Source organism: Cydia strobilella, chromosome 22 (genome assembly GCF_947568885.1).
Source record: "Cydia strobilella chromosome 22, ilCydStro3.1, whole genome shotgun sequence".
Taxonomy (NCBI): domain Eukaryota; kingdom Metazoa; phylum Arthropoda; class Insecta; order Lepidoptera; family Tortricidae; genus Cydia; species Cydia strobilella.
In genome coordinates, this window is record NC_086062.1 from 1,436,219 (window position 1) to 1,459,385 (window position 23,167).

The window sequence follows — 23,167 nt, forward strand, 5'->3', positions numbered from 1 at the left end:
TACAGTACAGTCATCAGATATATCGAAGCAGCCAACGTGCTCAAAAATATCAGAACATGCATTTTGACGTTTAGGTAATAGATGCTCTGTTGATGTACAAACAGCAACACTCGACAGTCCAGCTTTGGACCTTATGCCTTTTGTGATAAGGTTTACTGATGGACAGTAAATTTTAACAGTGTGGGCGATATTTAGTACGAGTAGGTCCAGCCAACGACTACAGCTTACAAATTTACAAGTCGTAAACACCGTTTTAAACCTGTGAACTGGTAACTTGTAGCTTTTAAAAAAACCGGCCAAGTGCGAGTCGGGCTCGCGCACGAAGGGTTCCGTACCATTACGCAAAAAAACGGCAAAAAATCACGTTTGAGTCCCACTTAAATATTTATTTTATTCTGTTTTTAGTATTTGTTGTTTTATTTAAAACCGAAAAATAACTTAACTAACAAAGTTACATTATAATAAAATATGACCTAAAACTATTTAAAAACTACCTACAAAACTTATATTGACCGGGATATAGACCGTGATTGATTACCTTTTGTATTATTTGTGAGCTCCCGGTCAATATAAGTCTAGTGAAACTAACCGTGAATCATTCAAAACTCTAACTACCTACAAAATTAAAACTAATAGAATACTGAGAATTTGTGTCGTTCTCAAGTAAAAGGTACCACATTGTCGCTTACCATAAGGGTGAAATTTGCTTGCATCTCTATACGAATAACCTGTCAGAGCGTCCTTGTGGTAAGCGACAATGTGGTACCTTTTACTTGAGAACGACACATTTGTTGTTATAGCGGCAACAGAAATACATCACCTGTGAAAATTTCAACTGTGTGTGTTATATGAATTTCATGTTAACAATTTTTGTTTTGTACAATAAAGTGATTTACTACTACTACTACTACTGTATAGCTATCACGGTTCATGAGATACAGCCTGGTGACAGACGGACAGACAGACGGCCGGTTGTCGCTTTAGGTTTTCAAAATGATAAGTTTACTATATCTTACCACAAAATGTAAGTAATAAGCGTAATTTAGAAATATTTTGCGAAAGTGACATTTTGCAAATCAGACAAAATGTATTAGCCAGTGATGTAATGGATTGACATTTGTGCCATTTTCAATCAAAAGGGTACTTATTGTCAGTTGTTAATAAGGCGCTATTTCCATACAGCTTCAATTTGAAATCAACCTTATTGACAAGCGACAATGTGGTACCTTTTGGTTGAAAATGTCATATTTATTTGTGTTTTATCGATTGAATGTTTATCAACAGCTTTCCCTTCGTTATGTAACGTTACCTAACATGTTTACTCGTTTATTCGCTAAATCTAGTTAGAGGCCTCCGGGCGGAGAACTTGTTATAGACTAGTTTAGTCCACTAGTACATTATAACGAAGTTAGACTATGTACAGTATGTACTAGTGGACTAATAGGGGTCCAGTTTACCTAAGTTGAGAGATCAAATGGCAGTGCTTTCCGCAAACTCTAATATCGCCATGACTATGAATAGAATCATGATAAAACCTTACACCTGCGAAGAACGTCAATATTGTATAATTCCCTATACCTAATCTGTAGGCTTAGCGCAGGAGCGCCGAGAGAGTAACTGCCCATCTTTTTCTAACTGTATTAATTAGAGAGGAAAGGGTAGTCTATGTCGCGGGCGAGACACTGTCGCGTCGCTCCTGTGCTAACCCTACTGCATTTAATTTTAATAAGCGGGGATTTTAATTCAAGCTCTCGTTTGCAATATAACACTCTTTACAAATGCAATAATACGTGAAAAGTCGGGTTTTCTGCATGTCAAGCGTTGTATAACTTGTATAATTATCTAATCTGTCATTTCGTTTGTCGCAGATGCGGGCAAAACGGCGCGCACCAATTTGGTGCGCATGCGACGGTCCGCGCTCGGGAAGTCCGCGCCGACTCTATCCGTCCACGTGGTAAGTTTAAATTTAAGTTTGTATATGTAATTATTACCTACCTACATACCTACACTCAGTTTTGATATCACGACACATAATAAGCTTTCATGCAGAATTGACAATTAAATACCTCGCCCTGCGGCGGCCCGTTGACTTTAATGACTTCAGATTGGTAGTAAAGTTGCGCCGACGTTGCATCAAGCAGCGGCCGTAGTGTTGACTAGACGCCAAGGCTCGGGATACGTTGGTGTGGATGTGGAGTGGCCCTTCAAAAAAAGAGGGTCAGAGGTTAGGGGGCGTCCTTACGTGAGGGGATTTTGAGATTTCTTTGTTGGACGCCCCCTTAAGGTGGAGGTTCGCGCCGCGACAGAAATAAGCAACCGAGACAGAAGCAGAAGACCGCGACCGTCACTTGACGGTAGGCAACATGTAAGCGACAGTTCGCGAGCAAGACAAGGGACAGAGACAGGAGACGCTTGTTTGTCTCTGTCGCGGCGCAAACCTCCACCAGTATTTTGGATGTTGTCGAGTTAAGGGTTTAATGCGAGGCAGCCTGTGCCCTGTGCTCCGTAGTAGGACGTACCTATATTTATTTAGGCTGGCGATGATGAAACGTTACTATACTGGAACTGTCTGGTTGCAGAAAGAGTCATGCACGGTGTCCCGGCGTCCGTCGCGTTTGCCGCCGCCGCCGCCGCACCACAGGCTCTCTCTTGTGGTAAGTCATTTAAATGTACTTGTGTACCTCAATCAATCAATCGATATTTGTGGCTTTCCATCCTTCATGTGTAATAAGAACCTTTCTATCAGAATTCCTGTTGGAATTTTATTTGTTACAAAAACTTAACAGAATTAGTTGTACAATCGCGGACATTGGCGGTGAACCACCTTAAGGGCAAAAATCGTTTAAACGTCTTGCGGGCGGTCAGGCGATAGCATAAAAGTGAAGACCAAATAGCATGGCACTTAAAAAAGTAGGTATTGAAAAAAAAGGTTAGGTAAAGTTTATTGCCATCCATTGTTGTTGTGACGGACGGCATTCGCAAACTAAGATAAGGAATCCAAAATACATCCTCATTGGTTATCTTTATGGGGAGGCGAAACTCAGCCTAAACAACAACTAATAAACTGTCCTTAGTCCTTACTACCTATTGTTTGTCTCATTACCTGCTTTTACCCTTTTAATTATGAAGATAAAGACTCTTAAATGCATCGTAATTGGTTATCTCTATGGGAGGCGGAGTTTAGCTCGCTTATAAGGATTGAGGTAAAAAAAATCTGAACTGGTTCACCGCCAATGTCTTCTATAGTACTTGCGTATTCATCCTGATGCGGTGGCAGCATGGTTGCATTTTTATCGCCTGTCACTATGTCTGTCACTTTCGCACTTAGTTAGAACGTGATATGCATGGTGACAGGCGATAAAAATGCGACCGTGCTACCGCCGCTGCACCTCATAAAACTTTATATCTTGGCACCTCTATTATTAAAATAAAATAAAATCAATAGGTTTTTATTATTTTATCCTCCGAGTTCCAGAATCCATAGCCAAAAGGCAGCTGTTGTTGAATTATTAAACAAAAGTGCTCACGGCTACTCCCGAGGTCAATATTGTAATTTTATACACACATACTTGGGATTCATTTTCCAAGTAAACTTGGCAAATATTTAATTAAGTTTGATACTTCAATTCTTATAATCTTTTTTAAAATCATAACCAGTTTATGGTAACAATTTTGATAGTAAAGCAACAAAAACTTGTAAAAAAAAGCGGTTATCACAACTATACATTTATGGAGAAACTATAAGTAGAATGACAGCAATGAAAAACACCGGACAAGTGCGAGCTGGACTCCCCCACCTAGGGTTCCGTACTTTTTAGTATTTGTTGTTATAGCGACAACAGAAATACATAATCTGTAAAAATTTCAACTGTCTAGCTATCACGGTTCATGAGATACAGCCTGGTGACAGACATACAGAGAAACAGACAGCGGATTCTTAGTAATTGGGTCCCGTTTTTATACTTTGGGTACGGGACCCTAAAAACAAGTCAGATGCAAATGGGGCAATTCGAACTTGCGTAAATCATCAGGAAATAGCAAAGAAATGCATAAGCATTTCTTTGCATACAGACAGTGACATTGTGATAATGATATCATTATCACAATGTCACTGTCAAGGTAAAACTGACCTTAACGTCCAGTCTAGATGTCTTGGCCTCAGCTTAATCCGATCGGATATGAGGCTTCATTAAGCTATCGGTTACGTAATATGTATTAATCGTATTAGATTATATAACACGTATATAGGAACAGTTCTATTGCATTAGACTAATGCTGGCACCACACTTCGCCTTATTCGGCAAATATTCGTGTTGCATCTCTTTCCTTTGACATACGAAACAAAAGGGACGCAACACGAATTACACGAATATTTGCCAAATACAGCGAAGTGTGGTGCTGGCATTACGTTTGTTGACATTTGTATAGATTTTTAACCTGCTATAGATTCAGACTAAGCTAATGTGACGAAAAACGAAAAAAACTTATTAACTCTTGCAACTTGTGGGAAGTTGACGGACTTTGACCAAAGAAGGTAATGACTAATGACAAGCAAGCATCGGCACAGAATAAATAATAGTACTACCGTACAGAAAGGAAACTTCCTACAAAACCGAAGTTTGACAGCGGTTCAGGGTCGAACCATGATGTCCCTTTCTAATATATGGCACTATCCCTTTCGGCTATTTAGGTTTGTCAAAATTCAGGGCATTATCTTTATCTGTGGTCGCGCACGCAAAGGGACGTCAAGTTGTGCAAACCCTACGGAGCAATGCTGAGCCGAATGGAGTCGAGTTTGTTCGAAGCGAGGAGATTCGCACTCCTGGCATCCGGCAACACCATAGACATAGTATATACAAGTAGTTATAGACGCGCCACCGAGCGACCGGGGATAAGAGAAAGAATATTCATATAAAATTTGGGCAGCATAGGATTTTTCCTCTTTCACTCTTATAAATTTTGGTATTTCGCCATCGCCTCCTACCTAAGATGCCACCCGGTCGGTGATAAGGATAAAGCATGGCACTATTTTCTCTTTCCTCTTATAGGAATCGCAATAGGACTATCTTTCTCTATTAAAGAGTGTCAGCTTGGGCAAGACGAATAAAGAACGAGTGACGAATACAGAAAGATACGAAGAAATAAACGTAAGACAAACGATGCTGATATCGTACGATCATTGTAACATTTTTTCTAAGATTTATGTTTTCTTTTACTACACAAAAAATAATATACGAGAAAGTATTCGAACAAGGCAAGAGCAAGGTTGTTTTAACTTTAGCAATAACACAATCGAGAAAGTAAGCAATCAATTTCGCACCGCGCCGGCGCCTGGCTGTGTTGATATTTGTTTACTAAATATGTACCTTACCTACTCAAGTACTCAGTGTATAACCGCAATTGCTTGTTACACAATATACGCAATTGCAAATTATGATTTAAAATAAATTACTTCTTAAAATATAAGAAGGGAGACTTATATATTTCGACAAGAGAGAAATGTTTCAGCTCAAACGAATAATGGAAATTAGCTTGCAAGATTTTTTTCTAACATAAAACATTGCAACTTAAACTTCGCTTTCGTAAAAACTAGTGCCTACGCCAATTCTTGGGATTAGTTGCCAAGCGTACCCCAGGCTCCCATGAGCCGTGGCAAAAATGCCGGGACAACGCGAGGAAGATGATGATAAAACATTGCAACTTAAATAAAGGCTTGTAATAAAAATTGACAATAGGGGATATTACTGCAATGTTCTGCCACCAGTCCAGCACTAGCCTTTTTAGTAAACCATAGAGTAACTTATACATACTGTACCTTTAACAGGTTTTTGACAAGTTTTCAGAGATATTAAAATATGACATTGATGCATCAAGGCGGTTTGTTTACAGAGGATCTACCGGGAAACGCGAATCTGAAATTTCGCTATCTGCCTCTTTATCGCTCGAATATGCAAGAGAGATGTTAGATAACGAAATTTCGATTTTCTTGTTTCGCGATAGACCCTCAGATTGTGGTAGTGGCGCCCCCTACCCCCCTAGTCAGAGTTTCGCGTAGTATTCCCTATTATACGAGTGTATGATTTTTAAATGATTTGAAACTGCCATTTAATAGCTTATAATGATCTCACGATATTATATGTTGTTGTATAACCAGCTTAGTCCTACCAGTTCGCGTCCTTCAAACAACGGATGTTATATAATATGTTATAACTAAAGGGGCCCACTGACTATCAGTCCGCCGGACGATATCGGCCTGTCGGTTGTTCGGAGCTGTCAAATTTTTGTTCTAACTGACAGGCCGATATCGTCCGGCGGACTGATAGTCAGTGGGCCCCTTAAGTGTGTTTACACTATTATGCAGTAGATGCACACAATTTTAGATGCGGACATGGCTTATGTTTAAACTTGTCAAATGACCATAGATTCCACAAATGTTTATTGTTTCTATCTTTTTGTTTACACTTTGCTTTGCATACAATGTTTAGATTTGGATTTTTGTTATTTGTCTGATTTTAATTAAATACGGAGTGGATAATGTATAGTCGATTCGACGACGAGTTGGGGGTGTAATAAGAATCACTACATAGTATAAAACATAGTCGCTTCCTACTGTCTGTCTGTCCCTATGTATGCTTAAATATTTAAAACTACGCAACGGATTCTGATGCGGTTTTTTTTTTAAATAGATAGAGTGATTTAAGAGGAAGGTTTATATGAATAATACATCAGCATTGCACCTGTACAAAGCCGGGGCGGGTCGCTAGTAACTAATAAAATAAATAAGTGTGATCAATACATTCAAATAAAAACCGGACAAGTGCGAGTCGGAGCCCACTCCCACCGAGGGTGCCGTACTTTTTAGTATTTGTTGTTATAGCGGCAACAGAAATACATCATCTGTGAATACTTCAACTGTCTAGCTATCACGGTTCATGAGATACAGCCTGGTGACAGAAAGACGGACAGTGGAGTCTTAGTAACAGGATCCCGTTTTTACCCTTTGAGTACGGAACCCTAAAAATAAAATCGTGTTTTGATTTGTTTTTACTAGTTGCGTAAATTTAGGTGAAGGCTAAAATTTGCTATCGAATTTCTAAACATTAAATTGTGTCGAACGTGATAATATCTGAATAATTGAGTTATTCAAAATTGCGTATTTAAATAAAACACCTTATACATATACCTATTCGTAAAAATTATGCCTCCTTTCTCATAACATACATATTTGTATTGTCACCGGATTATGTGCACAATACATGTTAAAATTACACCAAAGCGCAACACGATAAGTATAATTTTATCGAACTAATATACATTCTTTATGAAATGAACTATTTTATATGTATATTTTATATGGTCACAAATGTAAATATTTTTTGTCGATTAGATATAAAGCATTTTTCCACCATTTGGGGTAGAATGCGTCCAAGTCGTCCCGCCATCTCCTTTTCGGTCCGCCTGAACCCCGGCCTGCACCGTCTATGGTGTTCCGTGAATGCCGATGACAGGGTCGAGTGGAGAAAACGAGGGGAGACCTTTGCCCAGCAGTGGGACACCAAAGTAGGGTAATAACATAAAGCCCGGTCAAGTGCGAGTCGGACTCGCGTTCCAAGGGTTCCGTACATTACACAATTTAAACAATGTATTTTTTATGTGAAACGTGAGTGAAATGTCTTTAAAAAACCCGTGGGGGTCGGATCAAAAACTAAGTAATTAAGTCCGACTCACGCTTGACTGCAATCTCTAATAGGTTTTCCTGTAATGTATAGGTAAAGATCTATTTTGTGTATTTTTTTCAAAATTTTAGACCCAGTAGTTTCGGAGATAAAGGGGGAGAATGGTCATTTTTTTACTATTTTCTTGAATAACTTCTAAATTGTTAATCCTAAAATTATAAAAAAATATATTTGAGATTCTCACAATGAGCTCTTTCATTATAACACGATATATTTTGAAAATTTTTATTTTTTAATTTTCTCATTTACCCCCTAAAAGTGGCCCCCATGTTTACAATTAATTTGTTTACGTTACTTGTCCATCTTTGGGTCACAAACTTATATATGTGTAGCAAATTTCAGCTTAATTAGTCCAGTAGTTTCGGAGAAAATAGGCTGTGTCTGATGGACAGACAGACAGACAGACGCACGAGTGATCCTATAAGGGTTCCGTTTTTTTCCTTTTGAGGTACGGAACCCTAAAAAGGTATAACACTTTAAACTCTCGCGTTTTGTACACATAAGTAATGTGCGTTAGACCCGGTAATGATATTTAAAAAAAGATAAAAAGTAACATTTATACATATATTTCCGTGTCTAATGTTAATATTGTTAATTACATCTAAACATTAGATTGAAGTGAGCAATTCATTTATAATGCAACGATAGTTCCATAAACTCACATTGTAATACATAGTGCAGTAATTACTATGTTTATTTACTAACCACGAATGCAGATATATTTGTGAGTTACAGATATTTCCACGGCTGTCTGCGATCAAACAGGGTACTTACTTAAATAATTATGGATTGCATATTACTCTTATTTTATACATATTTTATATCGATGAAAATATAACGCCGTTCAGCCTGGAATGCCATACAATTCATTATGATTACTTGGATTGATGTAAAATTAATCTCTTTCTTGTTAAAGCTTGTAAGGCCCAATGTGAAGTAAAATGTACATTCAGTATCAATGTATTTTGAAAGCTTCAAAATGACAACAAATCATTTAATGCTCATGCTTGATTGCCACCGACGTGGTATAAAAAAAAATCGAAACGATTAAGCGCCACTTGCTCCATTCCACGAACCCGGGAGTGGAGTTACCATGGTTACCAGTACAATTTGACACTGGGTTACCGGTTTAACCGCTTAACCCCGGGTTAGTGGGATGGTGCAAGTGGTCCTAAGCGATTAACTAATAAACAATATTCATATTTCAATTAGAAATATACTTACGGCGCGATTCGGGAAATGAATTAGAGATTCACTAGATATGAAATAGTAAAGATATGTGACATTTCACGGCAAAAGGTACATTATGGTGGCTGGCGCTTACGTCGCATAGCGTCGCGTAATTATTGCGGCAATATTAATTGAAGCGGCGTTAATAATAGCGTAAACTACAACCGCCATAAGGTACCTTTACCCGTGGGGCGTCACATATCTTTACTATTTCATATCTAGTGAATCTCTAATTCATTTTCCGAATCGCGCCGTTAGATTTGCTCTACGTCAAGGGAAAACGTAGCATAGGACGCCCTCAAACAAGATGGAGCGATGACCTTTGCAAGGTGGCTGGCAAGAGCTGGATCAGAGTTGCCGCAAATCGTGCTCAATGGCATGCAATAGGTGAGGCCTATGTCCAGCAGTGGACGAGAGTAGGCTGATGACAGGGGCGTAGCTAGAGGATATGGCGCCCGGGGCAGTCACCAAATTTGCGCCCCCTGACGACTGACAAAAGTTTCCCTTCTGCTGCCGTTTGCCCATTTTGCCCCCCCCCTGGATGGCGCCTGGGGCACTTGTTACGCCACTGGCTGATGATGATGATGATGATGATGAACGGTCAACAACCTTATACGTATACGTTACAGACAAATCAAAATAAATCGACTCTGAGGTCAAGTGGTAGTTAAAAATAAGTGATAGCTCAGTGATATCATTATTTACGAGTACAAGTAACATAATTCAATGTTGTTGTGGCTGCGGTGCAGGCAACGCATGCGCGTGCGACGGTACAGTCGAGTTCACAAACATTTGTACAAGCCAACAATAGCGCCATTTTCAACCAAAAAGGTAGGTATTTTACCGACAATGTAGCACCTTTTAGTTTAAAACGTCACAATATAGGAGGCAAACGAGCAGACGAATCCCTTGGTGGTTAGTTAACCGTTGCCCATGGAGACCTGCAACACCAGAGGGTTGGAAGTGCGTTGCCGTTATTAAAAACCGGCCAAGTGCGAGTCGGACTCGCGCACCGAGGGTTCCGTATTTTTTTTGTATTTGTTATAGCGGCAACAGAAATACATCATCTGTGAAAATTTCAACTGTCTAGCTATAACCGTGATAGCTAGCACGGTTCATGAGATACAGCCTGGTGACAGACAGACGGACAGCGGAGTCTTAGTAATAGGGTCCCGTTTTTACCCTTTGGGTACGGAACCCTAAAAAGGTTATGTTAGTTAGGTATTATGATGACAAGTGGTAACGAAACAAAGGCGTCTATTCCACAATTAAAGTAATTGATATGCGCTATAACTATTACTCATTTTGTGAAACATGGCAATCATTATATTCTATTCATCATCATCATTCACCAACAAAAATTAGTAGTAGTAGTAGTAAACTCTTTATTGTACAAATATACACATTAAAAATTACATGGTACAAATAATAAGATGTACAAAGGCGAACTTATCCCTTTGAGGGATCTCTTCCAGTTAACCTTTTGAGTAGATGAGAGGAGAAAGTGAAAAGAGGGTGACAAATGTAGCAAAATGTACAACAAGGTACCAGAAAGATAAAGGATATAAATACATACAAAATTAATAGGATAAACATATAATATATTACACAAAAAGGAATGGGGAAAATACACTAAAAATTGGAAAGAAGTAGAAAAATATAAAGCAACATACAATACAAATATAGGCACATTAATCAATCAGAATAACCATAGCTTCTTTAACCTCTCCTTGCCGCGAAGATATAGAAAATTAGGTGAACATGCCTTTAATTCACGAAAGCTGGCGTATTTTGTCAGTTCAGCAGAAATCTCGCGCCAGAACTCAGAAGCAAAAACATTTGTATCACCAGCTGGCATTTAAACATTGAGGCCTGAGACCTGATTGTACGATAATAAATTAATTAAGTATCTCATTGGTGCTGACATTGTTTAAACGAGATTGTTCAAGCGTTACACAAGGAAAGTGACGTGTAACTGTGCCTTAGGCATTGTGGTCTAGTTCATTAGGTCAAGTCTGTTATGTTCTTTTATTTAATAGGCACACTAAACAGACAGCATTCAATATTGATATAAAAAGTACTTAAGTGGTAGGTATTAAATCATCGCATTTATTTATTTATTTTAATTCTTTTTTGGTATTACTTAAGACCTGGTGAAGGTCGCGGGAATTCGGTGGTTGCGAGCGGCACAGGATCGGTCGGAGTGGCGAGCCTTGGGGGAAGCCTATGTCCAGCAGTGGACGTCTATCGGCTGACATGATGATGATGATGATGATTACTTAAGAATAATTAATGTCATTACCGGGTCTCACGCGATTAAATTTTATTATTTTATCTTTTTTCCGACGTTTCAACTAGGTTGCACTAGCTGTGGTCACGAAAGACTGACGTCCCAGCAAATGCTAATTGAGATATACTTAAGAATGCCATCCAAAGCAAGCATTCACAGCAAGAAAAAATAATAACGAGCAAAAACTATCCTAAAATAAAAAATATCCTAAAACTACTCTAAATTACACTATAAACTGAAATAAATGTCATATACGAAGGAAAAAATGACCAAAGCCTCCAGTGTCCAGAGCTGGAATCGAACCAGCGTACCCCGTTTACCGGACAGGTGCCTGAACCGCTCGGCTATCCGGCCACGGTGGCATGGGTCGAAATTTTCCAAGTATATGACAATTCCCGAAGGCTTGTGGGTAGTTTAAATAGTAGTGTGTCTACTTGAAAAACCACAAATTAAAATATTTTCATAGAAACACACAATTAAAATTACACTAAATTACATATTACAAAATTCCATAAATAATTATTACATGTCAAATTGCTTAATATTATTGGGAAGTGTGATATGTGTGTGTGCTATAGACAATAAATGTGTGCGTTATGATTATGAGTTATGAAGTGTACTTGCAAATGTACAAGTTTCGGAAAGTTTCTTAAAAGTTGGAAAATATAACCCGCCACTGCCCATGGTTACAATCTAACCTTAATGAAATCTAAATTGGTGTAATAATCTCCATCTTAAAAGTAGTTATCTCTTTATTGTACAAAACATAATAAAGGTAACTTACAATTAGGAAAAGCTAAGTACAGAGGCGAACTTATCCCTTTGAGGGATCTCTTTCAGTTAACCTTTAAGTATAACTTCGGCACTCAGTCGCCTTAGTTTAAGTTAGATAGACTGATATATCTAGAGATAGACAGACGATCTTCGAAATTTAATTTATCTACATTTCGACCTAACACAACATAATAACATAATTGTCCCTTAGTTTTAAGACCATTTAATTTTTGTTTCTGCCTAAATCTTTGTGTACAATAAATGACTTACTTTACTTTACTTTTACTTTACTTTATAAGTCTCCAAGAGCCGCTGTTTTCACTTTGACAACCGTAATAAGCCTGGTTTGAATAAATTTGCCCAGAAATGCTTTCTCTCGGCAGATGGCGACATGGCATAAATTTTAATTAAGGCAATATTTTATTTACTGTAAAATTAGGCGTTTTGATGACCTCATGCTAAGAATCTTAGATAAAAAAGGTAATAAAATGATAATACTACGTATTAATTGTTGTATTTAGAGTTTTTGAATTTTGAGGAAACGAACTGGATAATAACGGGAGCTGGAGCCGATACTACGATGTAAATTAATCAAAGTAAAACTACTCTAAATTACACTAAATCGCACAGCTAAACTGTGGAATGAATTGTCGCCTGCGGTATTTCCGGACCGATATGACCTTCAAACCTTCAAGAAAAGAGCGTATTCCCATCTTAAAGGCCGGCAACGCACTACAACCCCTCTGGTGTTGCGGGTGTCCATGGGCGGCGGTAATCGCTTACCATCAGGTGATCCGTCTGCTCGTTTGCCTCCTATTTCATAAAAAAAAGTAGAAATGTATAGGTACTCGTTGGTCCGTAGTCTGGGGCGGAGATATTTAACTTCAGCGATGCTATTCAATATTCTAGCAAGCACAAACGGCGGAAACAATATGATAATTAACAATAAATATGTAATTTGCGGTAGTTCTTCAAGTATGCTTCAAGTGAAGTCAGTTCGTGTCCACCTTTAAAATTCACCTCCGTAAATTCATACTGGCTAAGCAAAAATGCAACACTTAGGCAACCGTGCACACTCAGTCACACACACAAATCGCATAGACACTTACATACATACATACACACGAACATTCATTAGAATTTTAATTAAGTAATTTGATTGTTATTTGTATTTAAGCTTTCCCTTATTTATTTTTTACATTGTGTTTACTAGTCCATCTACTGGGCCTTACTGAAAATCAGCGTCGCGGAGTGTGCCATGTTGGCTCACACTGTGACACCAAGCTGAGTAAGGACCATTTAGCACAACCTCATTCTGTTTAATTATTTCTAGTTTTAGTCTTGTTATGTTGTGCTAATAAATGCTTTTTCTTTCTTTCTTTCTTTCTTTCAGTTGTCAGTCTGTCAATATGTCAGTATCCTGTCTTGGTGGCCAGTAGTCACCATAGAGTTTTTATGTAAAACAGGGTATTGCGGAAAAGGAATTTGGCGCAGTAGCGCCACTAGTAATCATTAACTATTTAATAAAACCTCACAATTTCTTTTTCGCACTATTATATGAAAATTATACGATTATGATACGTTTTTGCATTAAATCATACTTTACTAAACTAAGACGGCGCCTGAGCAAGACGTGCGTTCTAAATCGTAAAAAAGTATATTTTAGAAAACTTAATTTCGATACTTTTTTGCTTTGCAGTAGTGTTCAATAAACTAAATTGTTACGTTCGACACAAAAGCTCCAAACAATATTTGTTAAATATGTCATCATACCTAAACTTACAAAATAATCTAAATAACACCTTGAATAAAAAGGCATAAAGTCTATTTCAGCTTGTAGTGGGTTTTTTGTTACAATTTCTATGTTTTTTGGTCGCAAAAACAGCGTGTCGAAGTGTTTCTTATTGCAACAATATATACAGAGCATAATGAACGGCTGGTCACGACGGGGTGACTCACACTTTTTATATGTATGCAATTTGTGACCTTATATCTTTGAGATAAAGATGATAAACGCGTATAGTTTGGTGGTACAACTTAGAATAGCACGGCCACAGAGTTTGCGAAAATGGCTTAATGTACACATGCTATGCTTCTCATGATCTTTAGAATCTGACTAGTGATAACAAACACACACATACACAAACACTTATTTCCAATACTATTTGCTTTGTTTTTTTCTTATTGCAACCTGTTTTATTTTTTTCATTTTCTTGTCATCTTTATACAATATTACACATATATATATATATCTAGTACTGCGCAAATACATGTATAGCTACTGCTAGATAAGAGTAAATGTGATCCGGGAGAGGTGGTGCTTCCTGCCGTCATACAGTTTTTACTAGTACGGAGGAATCGTGTCCTGCTCTTATGAACAACATGATGTTAACTTAAAATTGTACTTAAAGGAAATGTATAGAAGACGAATGTATAGTAAGTGGGAAAATCAGTCGCAGTATCATAATAAAAAACAACCCGTAAAGGCTTGCATCAAAATATCACTTTAAAGACTTCTATCTAAATGATTATATATTTTATATTTTTTTACTAGCCTAATTTAGTGTCCCATGGCTGGGCAAAGGCCTCCCCTCGTTTCCTCCACTCGACCCTGTCGTTTGTAGTGTGCCAATCCGGATAAAATGCGTCCAACTCGTCCAAGTCGTCCCGCCATCTCCTTTTCGGCCTGCCTGCACCCCGACCAGCACCATCTATAGTGTTCCGTGGGTCCCACTCGGTAACCATTTTGGCCCACCTTTCAGGGTGCATCCGGCAGACATGCCCAGCCCAGTCCCATTTAAGCTTAGCGGTTTGGACACCTACATCTACAACTCGAGTTCTGGAGCGCAGTTCCGTGTTTCTGATTCTATTGATTGATATCTAAATACATATTTGTAATTATTGTACCACCTGGGAGTTTGCCGCGAACATCGAAATCGAAGATTGTGTAATTCGTCTATTATACGCAAAATATACAGTTCGTATATTTCTCGCGATTGCAATATTCGTGCGATAAAAAAATGCAGATAGGCGATAAGATGATAATCGAATTCGCGGGAGCCCCCTATTAGGTATCTAGACCTACCTAATAACGGGATTTATAATGACTTCAATATGTAAAGTGGTAGTTTTCACCACCATTTTGTAATGAAATAATGGAAGATGGATTTAATTTTCTGGCTGGAGGACCAAATTTCTATAATAAGAGCTGTCTCCATAAGAGTCAGAGGCACGAGACGACATATCAAAGCATTCGAATGCGAAGACGGAGCAGGAATCTTATACTGAAAATTATCCCTCAAGATATATACATATATTATATTTTTTATAACTTTTGCTGTCTCCTTCACGTCCTATTGTTTATGAAACATCTGCATATAATGGAACTCCGTTTTTAGGGTTCTGTACCCAAAGGGTAAAAACGGGACCCTAGACTCCGCTGTCTGTCTGTCTGTCTGTTTGTCCGTCTGTCACCAGGCTGTATCTCATGAACCGTAATAGCTAGACAGTTGAAATTTTTACAGATGTATTTCTGTTGCCGCTATAACAACAAATACTAAATAAAAACAGTATAAAATAAATAATTAAGTGGGGCTCCCATACAACAAACGTGATTTTTTGACGTTTTTTGCGTAATGGTACGGAACCCTTCGTGCGCGAGTCCGACTCGCACTTGGCCGGTTTTTGTTATGTTTGTTTTAGCACAACAATATAAATATTAGTGTTATTAGAAAAAAAAACATCTCTGTAATAACTTTTTTTGAACAAAAAATTGGCGTAATTAAAAAAAGTAACCTCTCTGTAATTATTTATCTGCGTGCGTGTAAATCTTTGTAAAGGACTAAAATCTTGGGCGTGGGCTTGTAAAACTTCGGCATTGTCCTCATATATCCTGAGCCTAGACTAGACAGCCTACAAAACTGCAGGGGACACGCTACAGACTGTCTAGACGACCTAAATTTGCATAATTGACAAGCATGCAGAAATGGCACTATTTGCCATAGTTTGTATTGTTTAGAGTGGGACCAAGGTAACTCTGCATGACATTTGCAATAACAAAGTGTAGCAATGCCATCATTAATGTCAAATTTCTATGAAAGTACTACGTTTATAATTACATTTCAGATTTCAGATCATTTATTCTTAAACATAAAATATTTATAAGTCAATATATGCATATAGGTACTTACATTCAATTCATAATTATTTAAGTTTCATTAAAACTATTACTTTGCATTGTTTTCCTTAGTTAAAAAATTTAATATTCTATTATGAGTTTTTCCAAAGTATAATATATTATGTTAATCAGTGGGTTTGGTTCTGCTGACCTCATATATATAATCAATATAATCATACAAATAAAATAACCTATTTGATTTTGATTACAGAATCAGTCCGTGTATTGGCTTCTGTATATTCTTTTAGTTATTCATTCTTTTGGTGTTACCTTAGCCCGATAAAAAATTGTCCAGTGACTTCATAATTATAAATAAAAGCAGACAAACTCAACCTACATACGCAATGTATTACAATCTGAACCCTGAAATTTGAATGCTTGGAAACATACTGGTCATGCGTTGCGTTGCGTATGACGAGTATGTTTCCAAGCCTACAAATTTCGGGGTTCAGATTTAATCACGCATTACATACGTTGCGTTTGTGGGTTCAGTTTGTCCCTGCTTATATTTATCGACTTCAATAATAAGTTTGTCCAGCGTCTGACTGTCTCACAGCTCATCCTATTGCTACAATAACCAGTTTCCTCTAATCCTTTCCTGGTCATTGATCCATTACATTACTCACATTACTGTATAGTGTATAATATTAATCTGTATTCACAGCACGATAGAAAAAACTTCCTTATGCTCGTCTTGAAGGTCTTTCATATTTATTGGGCGCGTTATTCATAGGACTTTAGTACGATCCTAAATATCTAAAAGTCGCTACGCTCGTGAATCTATTATACTTTATAGAATCTTTCGCTTGCACGGAACTCAAAATAAACACTCGAAGAAATATCAAACTTTGCTCTCTTGTTGTAAAAATAACTATTGCACTTTTTTTTTTACACAATTTTTACACACCGTTGAATACACCACAGGTCGTTGATATATAGGTATTTAACTGCAATATTATCTTGGATGACGAAACATGCTATATAAACCTTGTTTTTATTAACAAATTTGTCCCCAGGTCGGCTCAGGGCGCTGCAGCTCCCCAGGCACCGGGCCCCTCTCCCCGGCCGAGGGCCCGCGCTGGCCCCCGCACCCCCCGCACCCGCTGCACCACGCCCTGCTCTCGTCGAGCGTGAAGCGCGGCAAGGAGCTGTGAGTATCGTGTGTCCAGGCCCCTCTCCCCGAGGTCCCCCGCAACACCCGCACCGGCTGCACCACGCCCTGCTCTCGTCCAGCGTGAAGCGCGGCAAGGAGCTGTTAGTATCATGTGTCCAGGCTCCAGACACTGAGCTGAGCCCCTCTCGCCGAGGGCTCGCGCACCCGCTGCACCATGCCCTGCAGCATGGTTGCATTTTTATCACCTGTCACTATGCCTGTCACTTTCGCACGTACATACTTGTTAGAGCGTGCTAAGCCCGCTGCTCTCTTCGAGCGTGAAGCGTGGCAAGGATCTGTGAGTATCGTGTGTGAAAATATCGGTCACAATGTAATGCTTTCGTCGGGCGTGAAGCGCGGCAAGAAGCGGCAAAAATGAGCACAATTCGTTATCTGCCTCTCTATCACCCTTGCTCTTCGAGCGAGAGAGGCGAATAGACGAACGAGTGAACGAAGTGGTTCGCGGAACGCCTTCAGACCACCAATAGCTGAGCTCTTCAGGCAAATCGGTAAGAATACGTCTCCAGGCGCCAAGCCGCCAGTCGAATTAATACTACCAAGTGCTGACAGAGGGCGCTTTGGAAAAAATATTCTTGTGACAGGTGATGGCGGGTATTTTGACAAGACTACTTATACTGTCTATATATGGTTTATATATTCCTCTATCTGTGTTGATTTGCAACGTGTTTTGCTATGATTTAAGATTTATACCATTAGTCAAAATTCGCATATACTTAATGCCGGAGATGGGCATTATTCGAATAAACAATAAGGTCAATGTGGAGAAGACCGGCTAAAACTAGGACTAAACTAGGACTAGACTGGATAAAAAAAAATTAAACTGTTTATTACATAAGAGGTTAGGTACAAACATTCGTCTTAACTCAGTTACAATCTCTATATTTTGAGATTACTTTAAACTAGATTATTTTAAACCTTAATTCACGATCTTTTTATTCACTAATGATTTATTCGCAGATGATTTATTCTCAATTAATTTATCCGCGGACAAATCATTCTGCCGCTATTCAAATGACGAATGATTTATTTCATTCGAATAAATCCACGAAACATATTTAAGTTTTTTGGGTGGTTCAATTAAAATAAACAACACAACTAATAACACGTTTAATATACAAGTATATAAGTTCTGACACATTAAAAATTGTTAAGGGTTAATCCTTATCCTTAAAAGGTTAAAACCCAGGTAGTATAATATACAAATAATTAGCGTAAACAATGAATTACTCTCACTAAGTTAGTAACTTTCTAGTCTGGCCTAAAAAGAGAGAGCTATATTAGCATTATATAAGAGTGAAAAAACCAAATTTCCTTATCAGTAAAGTTGTTTGCTTGAGAGCGAATCTCAACAACGCATAATTTATATTAAGCAGTAACTATTTAGTTGCAGTGCATTGTACATTACAGTTGCCAAATCTTTCTAAACCTATCGCGTCTTGGTATATTTTTTTTAAATTAGTGAATTATGCGGTAAAGGGCTAAGTGTTGATGAAGAACATTCGCATTCCCGAAGTCATTGTATTAATAGCTCATCAAACAACACTTTCAATGAAACAAGTGACAACATAAAAGATAACCAAGCATAAGCAATACTTGATGACAAATTTTTCAAAGTTGATTTAGACTAAAAGGATGTTTTATGTAAAGCGGCGACAGTCTTTCAGGTATGTTTTAAATGTTTTTTTTTTCGTGGAAATTATTTGTGTATAAATTATTCCACGAATAATTTATTCAAACAAGAATAATCATCCGACAATTTTATTCGCCATTCGCGAATAATTTTGTTATTCTTATTCGTCATTCGAAAATATTTTGCCCATCTCTGCTTAATGCAAACATGTAACAGAGATAAATATATAAACAAACAAATTTTGATAATATATCAAAAATTTTGAATCTTGCTATACCTATCTCTAGTAGGCTATATAGAAATCCCTTAGATACTAACAGTTATTTATCAATATTATATTTATTTACCTTAATCCTATAGACATTTTCTAGTATATTTTGACGAACATCAAAAGATGACTGATGTCATTGCTAAAGACAGGTAAAGGTAGAGTAGTAAGAGTAGTACCATGTCATTTTTACATATACATAAGGAAAGCTGAAGGTATATAATACCAAGACCCATTTAAATGGTCATTCCATAGTCCATTGTATTTGTTTGTTGACACATTCACTTACATACACAATAGTTTGCACGTTTTGTTCATATACATTTACATACAACCTCCGATTACATCCTACTTTCAACTTGTTCTCTGTTGTTATATGTATTATAATATTTTTATATTCTCACATTATAATATTTACCATGTATGTAATCCCTATCTAGTTACTGGAACAAACTTATAAAATTGCAGGTACGCTTTACCCCATAACGTAGAGCCCAATTCCAGACTTAAATGAAAATACTCAAAGTACATATTCTTAAATAACAAGTGTGACGTTTTCAACCAAAAGGTACCACATTGTCGCTTGTCGATAAGGTTTATTTCGAATTGAAGCTACAATAAGTACCCTTTTGGTTTGAAAATGGGACAAATATAGAAATACGTCAATACTTATTCATTTTTATTTCAACCGTCAAATAGAAAAACATTCACACGGTTTTTATTACTCATTAATAAAAATAAAGTTTATTTTCAAACACTCTATACGACATATCAAAAGCAATTCATAGTTCATTCAATATAAGCATATAGTTGAGTCATAATCATAACCATAATGTTTTTAACGGTGTAAAGCTGTGTAAATAGAATTATAACGCTATTGTTCTAAATTCACATGTCTATCCATGCTAGGAATAAGGATATGTAAGTATATTGTAGATATTCGCTGTAGTATCTCCATAAACACCACTTTCATCTTTTATATGTACATTTCATGATTTCATCCTAATTTCGGTAGTATTAAGTGCACTCATCATCATCATCATCATGTCAGCCGATAGACGTCCACTGCTGGACATAGGCCTCCCCCAAGGCTCGCCACTCCGACCGATCCTGTGCCGCTCGCAACCACCGAATTCCCGCGACTTTCACCAGGTCGTCGCTCCATCTCGTTGGAGGCCTACCGGCAGTTCGTCTTCCGGTACGCGGACGCCACTCCAGAACCTTCCGGCCCCACCGGCCATCAGTTCTGCGAGCAATGTGCCCCGCCCACTGCCACTTAAGGTTTGCAATTCTGCGAGCTATATCGGTGACCCTAGTTCTACTGCGGATATCATTATTTCTGACTCTATCACGCAGAGAAACCCCGAGCATAGCTCTCTCCATTGCCCTTTGCGTGACCTTGAGCCTTCTTATGAGGCCCATCGTTAGCGCCCACGTCTCAGATCCGTATGTCATCACTGGCAACACACACTGGTCAAAGACTTTTGACTTAAGACACTGCGGCAATTTGGACGAAAAGATACTGTGGAGCTTCCCGAACGCTGCCCAACCGAGTCGGATTCGACGAGTGACCTCTTTCTCGAAGTTGGACCTACCTAACTGGACTGTTTGTCCTAGGTATACATAATCGTCAACAACTTCGAGCGCAGAGCCTCCGATTAATACGGGAGTTGGCACAACATGGACGTTAGACATGATCTTCGTCTTGTCCATGTTCATTTTCAGACCAACTCGTTCAGATACTCTGCTGAGATCAGCGAGCATCGCACTGAGGTCCTCCATGGTCTCAGCCATGACTACGATATCATCGGCAAACCGAAGGTGAGTGATGTACTCGCCATTTACATTGATGCCTCGTCCTTTCCAGTCCAGAACCTTAAAGGCATCCTCCAATGCAGCGGTGAACAGCTTTGGGGAGATTACATCTCCTTGTCTGACTCCCCGCTGCAATGGAATAGGCTTCGAGCTCTGGCCCTGTAGTCGGACGGACATGGTGGCGTTTTCGTACAGACACTTCAGCACTTCGATATACCGGTAGTCGATTTGGCACCTTTGGAGAGACTGCAGCACAGCCCAAGTCTCGATCGAATCGAAGGCTTTCTCGTAGTCCACAAATGCAAGGCAAAGGGGGAGGTTATATTCCTCAGTCTTCTGTATAACCTGCCGCAACGCATGTATGTGGTCTACGGTACTATAGCCTTTACGGAAACCTGCTTGTTCGGGAGGCTGGAAGTCGTCAAACCTGCGTGCGAGACGGTTCGTGATGACTCTCGAAAACAGCTTGTAGACATGGCTCAGAAGTGAGATGGGTCTATAATTCTTCAGCAAGGTGTTATCACCTTTTTTGAAGAAGAGCACCACCACACTTCTGTTCCACGCTTGCGGCGTTTTTCCTTCGCGCATGACGGAACTAAACAGCGTCTGAAGGGCCTTAAGGACTGGTTTACCACCCGCCTTCAGGAGTTCGGCCGTAATTCCGTCATCACCTGGGGCTTTGCCATTCTTAAGTTGTTTGAGAGCCATACTAATCTCGTACAGGCTGACGTCCGGGATATCTTCGGTATAGTGTCGAGTTAGTCTAGCTCTAGGGTCTCTAGCTAGAGACCCTAGAATTATCCTTACATAGTGCTTAAGTGCACTATGTAAGGATAATTTATCACTAAGGCATGAACATGTTTGTAACTTTTTAATAAGTAACCGATGGTGATAAAGGTAGAAGTGACCGTCTAGCCACTAACTCGCGGTTAAGCCTGAGCTTACCAGTACAATTTAACCCTGTGGTAACGGTTAACTCCGAGTTAGTGGAGTGGCTATTCGGCTAACCCTGGGTGATGGCCCTTAAAGGGGTCCACTGATTATCAGTCCGCCGGACGATATCAGCCTGTCAGTCAGCACAAAAATTTGACATTTCCGAACAACTGACAGGCCTTTATCGTCCGGCGGACTGATAGTCAGTGGGCCCCTTAAGGATAATTTATCACTAAGGCGTTGACATGAACATGTTTGTAACTTTTTAATGAGTAACCGATGGTGATAAAGGTAGAAGTGACCGTCTAGCCACTAACTCGGGGTTAAGCGGTTAAACCAGAGCTTACCAGTACAATTTAACCGTGTGGTAACGGTTAACTCCGAGTTAGTGGCTATTTGGCTAACCCTGGGTAGTGGCCCTTAAAGGGGTCCACTGATTATCAGTCCGCCGGACGATATCAGCCTGTCAGTCAGCACAAAAATTTGACATTTCCGAACAACTGACAGGTCGATATCGTCCGGCGGACTGGTAATCAGTGGGCTCCTTAATGGTCATTGACGGTTATTTACGACGGCTAGTACTTTTTTCTTCTTTTCTGATTTTGATCGTCAGGTGTTTTTTAAATATGTTTAGCTTATTAGAATATTTTAAACCGGGTCACTCACGTCTCACGTATAATACGTGAGTGACACGTTTTAAAATAATCTAATATGTTTGAGTCTCACGGGACTTTTATAGTTAAAATGTTTAGCTTAACTTTTTTGGGACGTTCTCTGCCTCTATTTAATCTGGATAAAGATGTGATATTAGTCATTGACATTGATGATAAAATATTGCAATGACAGGCAACTCTTATCGCAGAATGTTCAGAAAAATATTGTTTTTACAAAACACATACGCTATACGTAGAGGTTATCAAGCAGACGGCTAGTTAATGTACTGACCTAGTATAAAATTATCATTTTCGAATTTAATTTATTTATTTAGGAGATCAACGGTATTTTTATACGCCTAATTGTGCCGCTTTCAATGAAAAGAGCATCAAAATCAAAAGAGGGTGGTCAATAATGTTCTTATCTACCACAAATACTGAAGTACAAACGAACCTTATCAACAATCGATAATGTGGTACCTTTAGT

The 23,167-nt window shown here is 38.6% G+C and overlaps 1 protein-coding gene and 1 long non-coding RNA gene across 2 annotated transcripts in view; one reads left to right on the forward strand and one right to left on the reverse strand.

Annotated features, from left to right (window-relative positions):
- Positions 1 to 23,167, reverse strand: part of LOC134751553 (uncharacterized) — a 238,986-nt gene that overhangs the window by 65,161 nt on the left and 150,658 nt on the right. The window lies entirely within an intron of this gene.
- Positions 1 to 23,167, forward strand: part of LOC134751552 (microtubule-associated serine/threonine-protein kinase 3) — a 108,486-nt gene that overhangs the window by 19,688 nt on the left and 65,631 nt on the right. Inside the window, exons 2-4 of the mRNA XM_063687009.1 lie at positions 1,869 to 1,954; positions 2,580 to 2,654; positions 17,224 to 17,357. Coding sequence (XP_063543079.1) covers positions 1,869 to 1,954; positions 2,580 to 2,654; positions 17,224 to 17,357 — 295 coding nt within the window. The remainder of the gene's footprint in view (positions 1 to 1,868; positions 1,955 to 2,579; positions 2,655 to 17,223; positions 17,358 to 23,167) is intronic.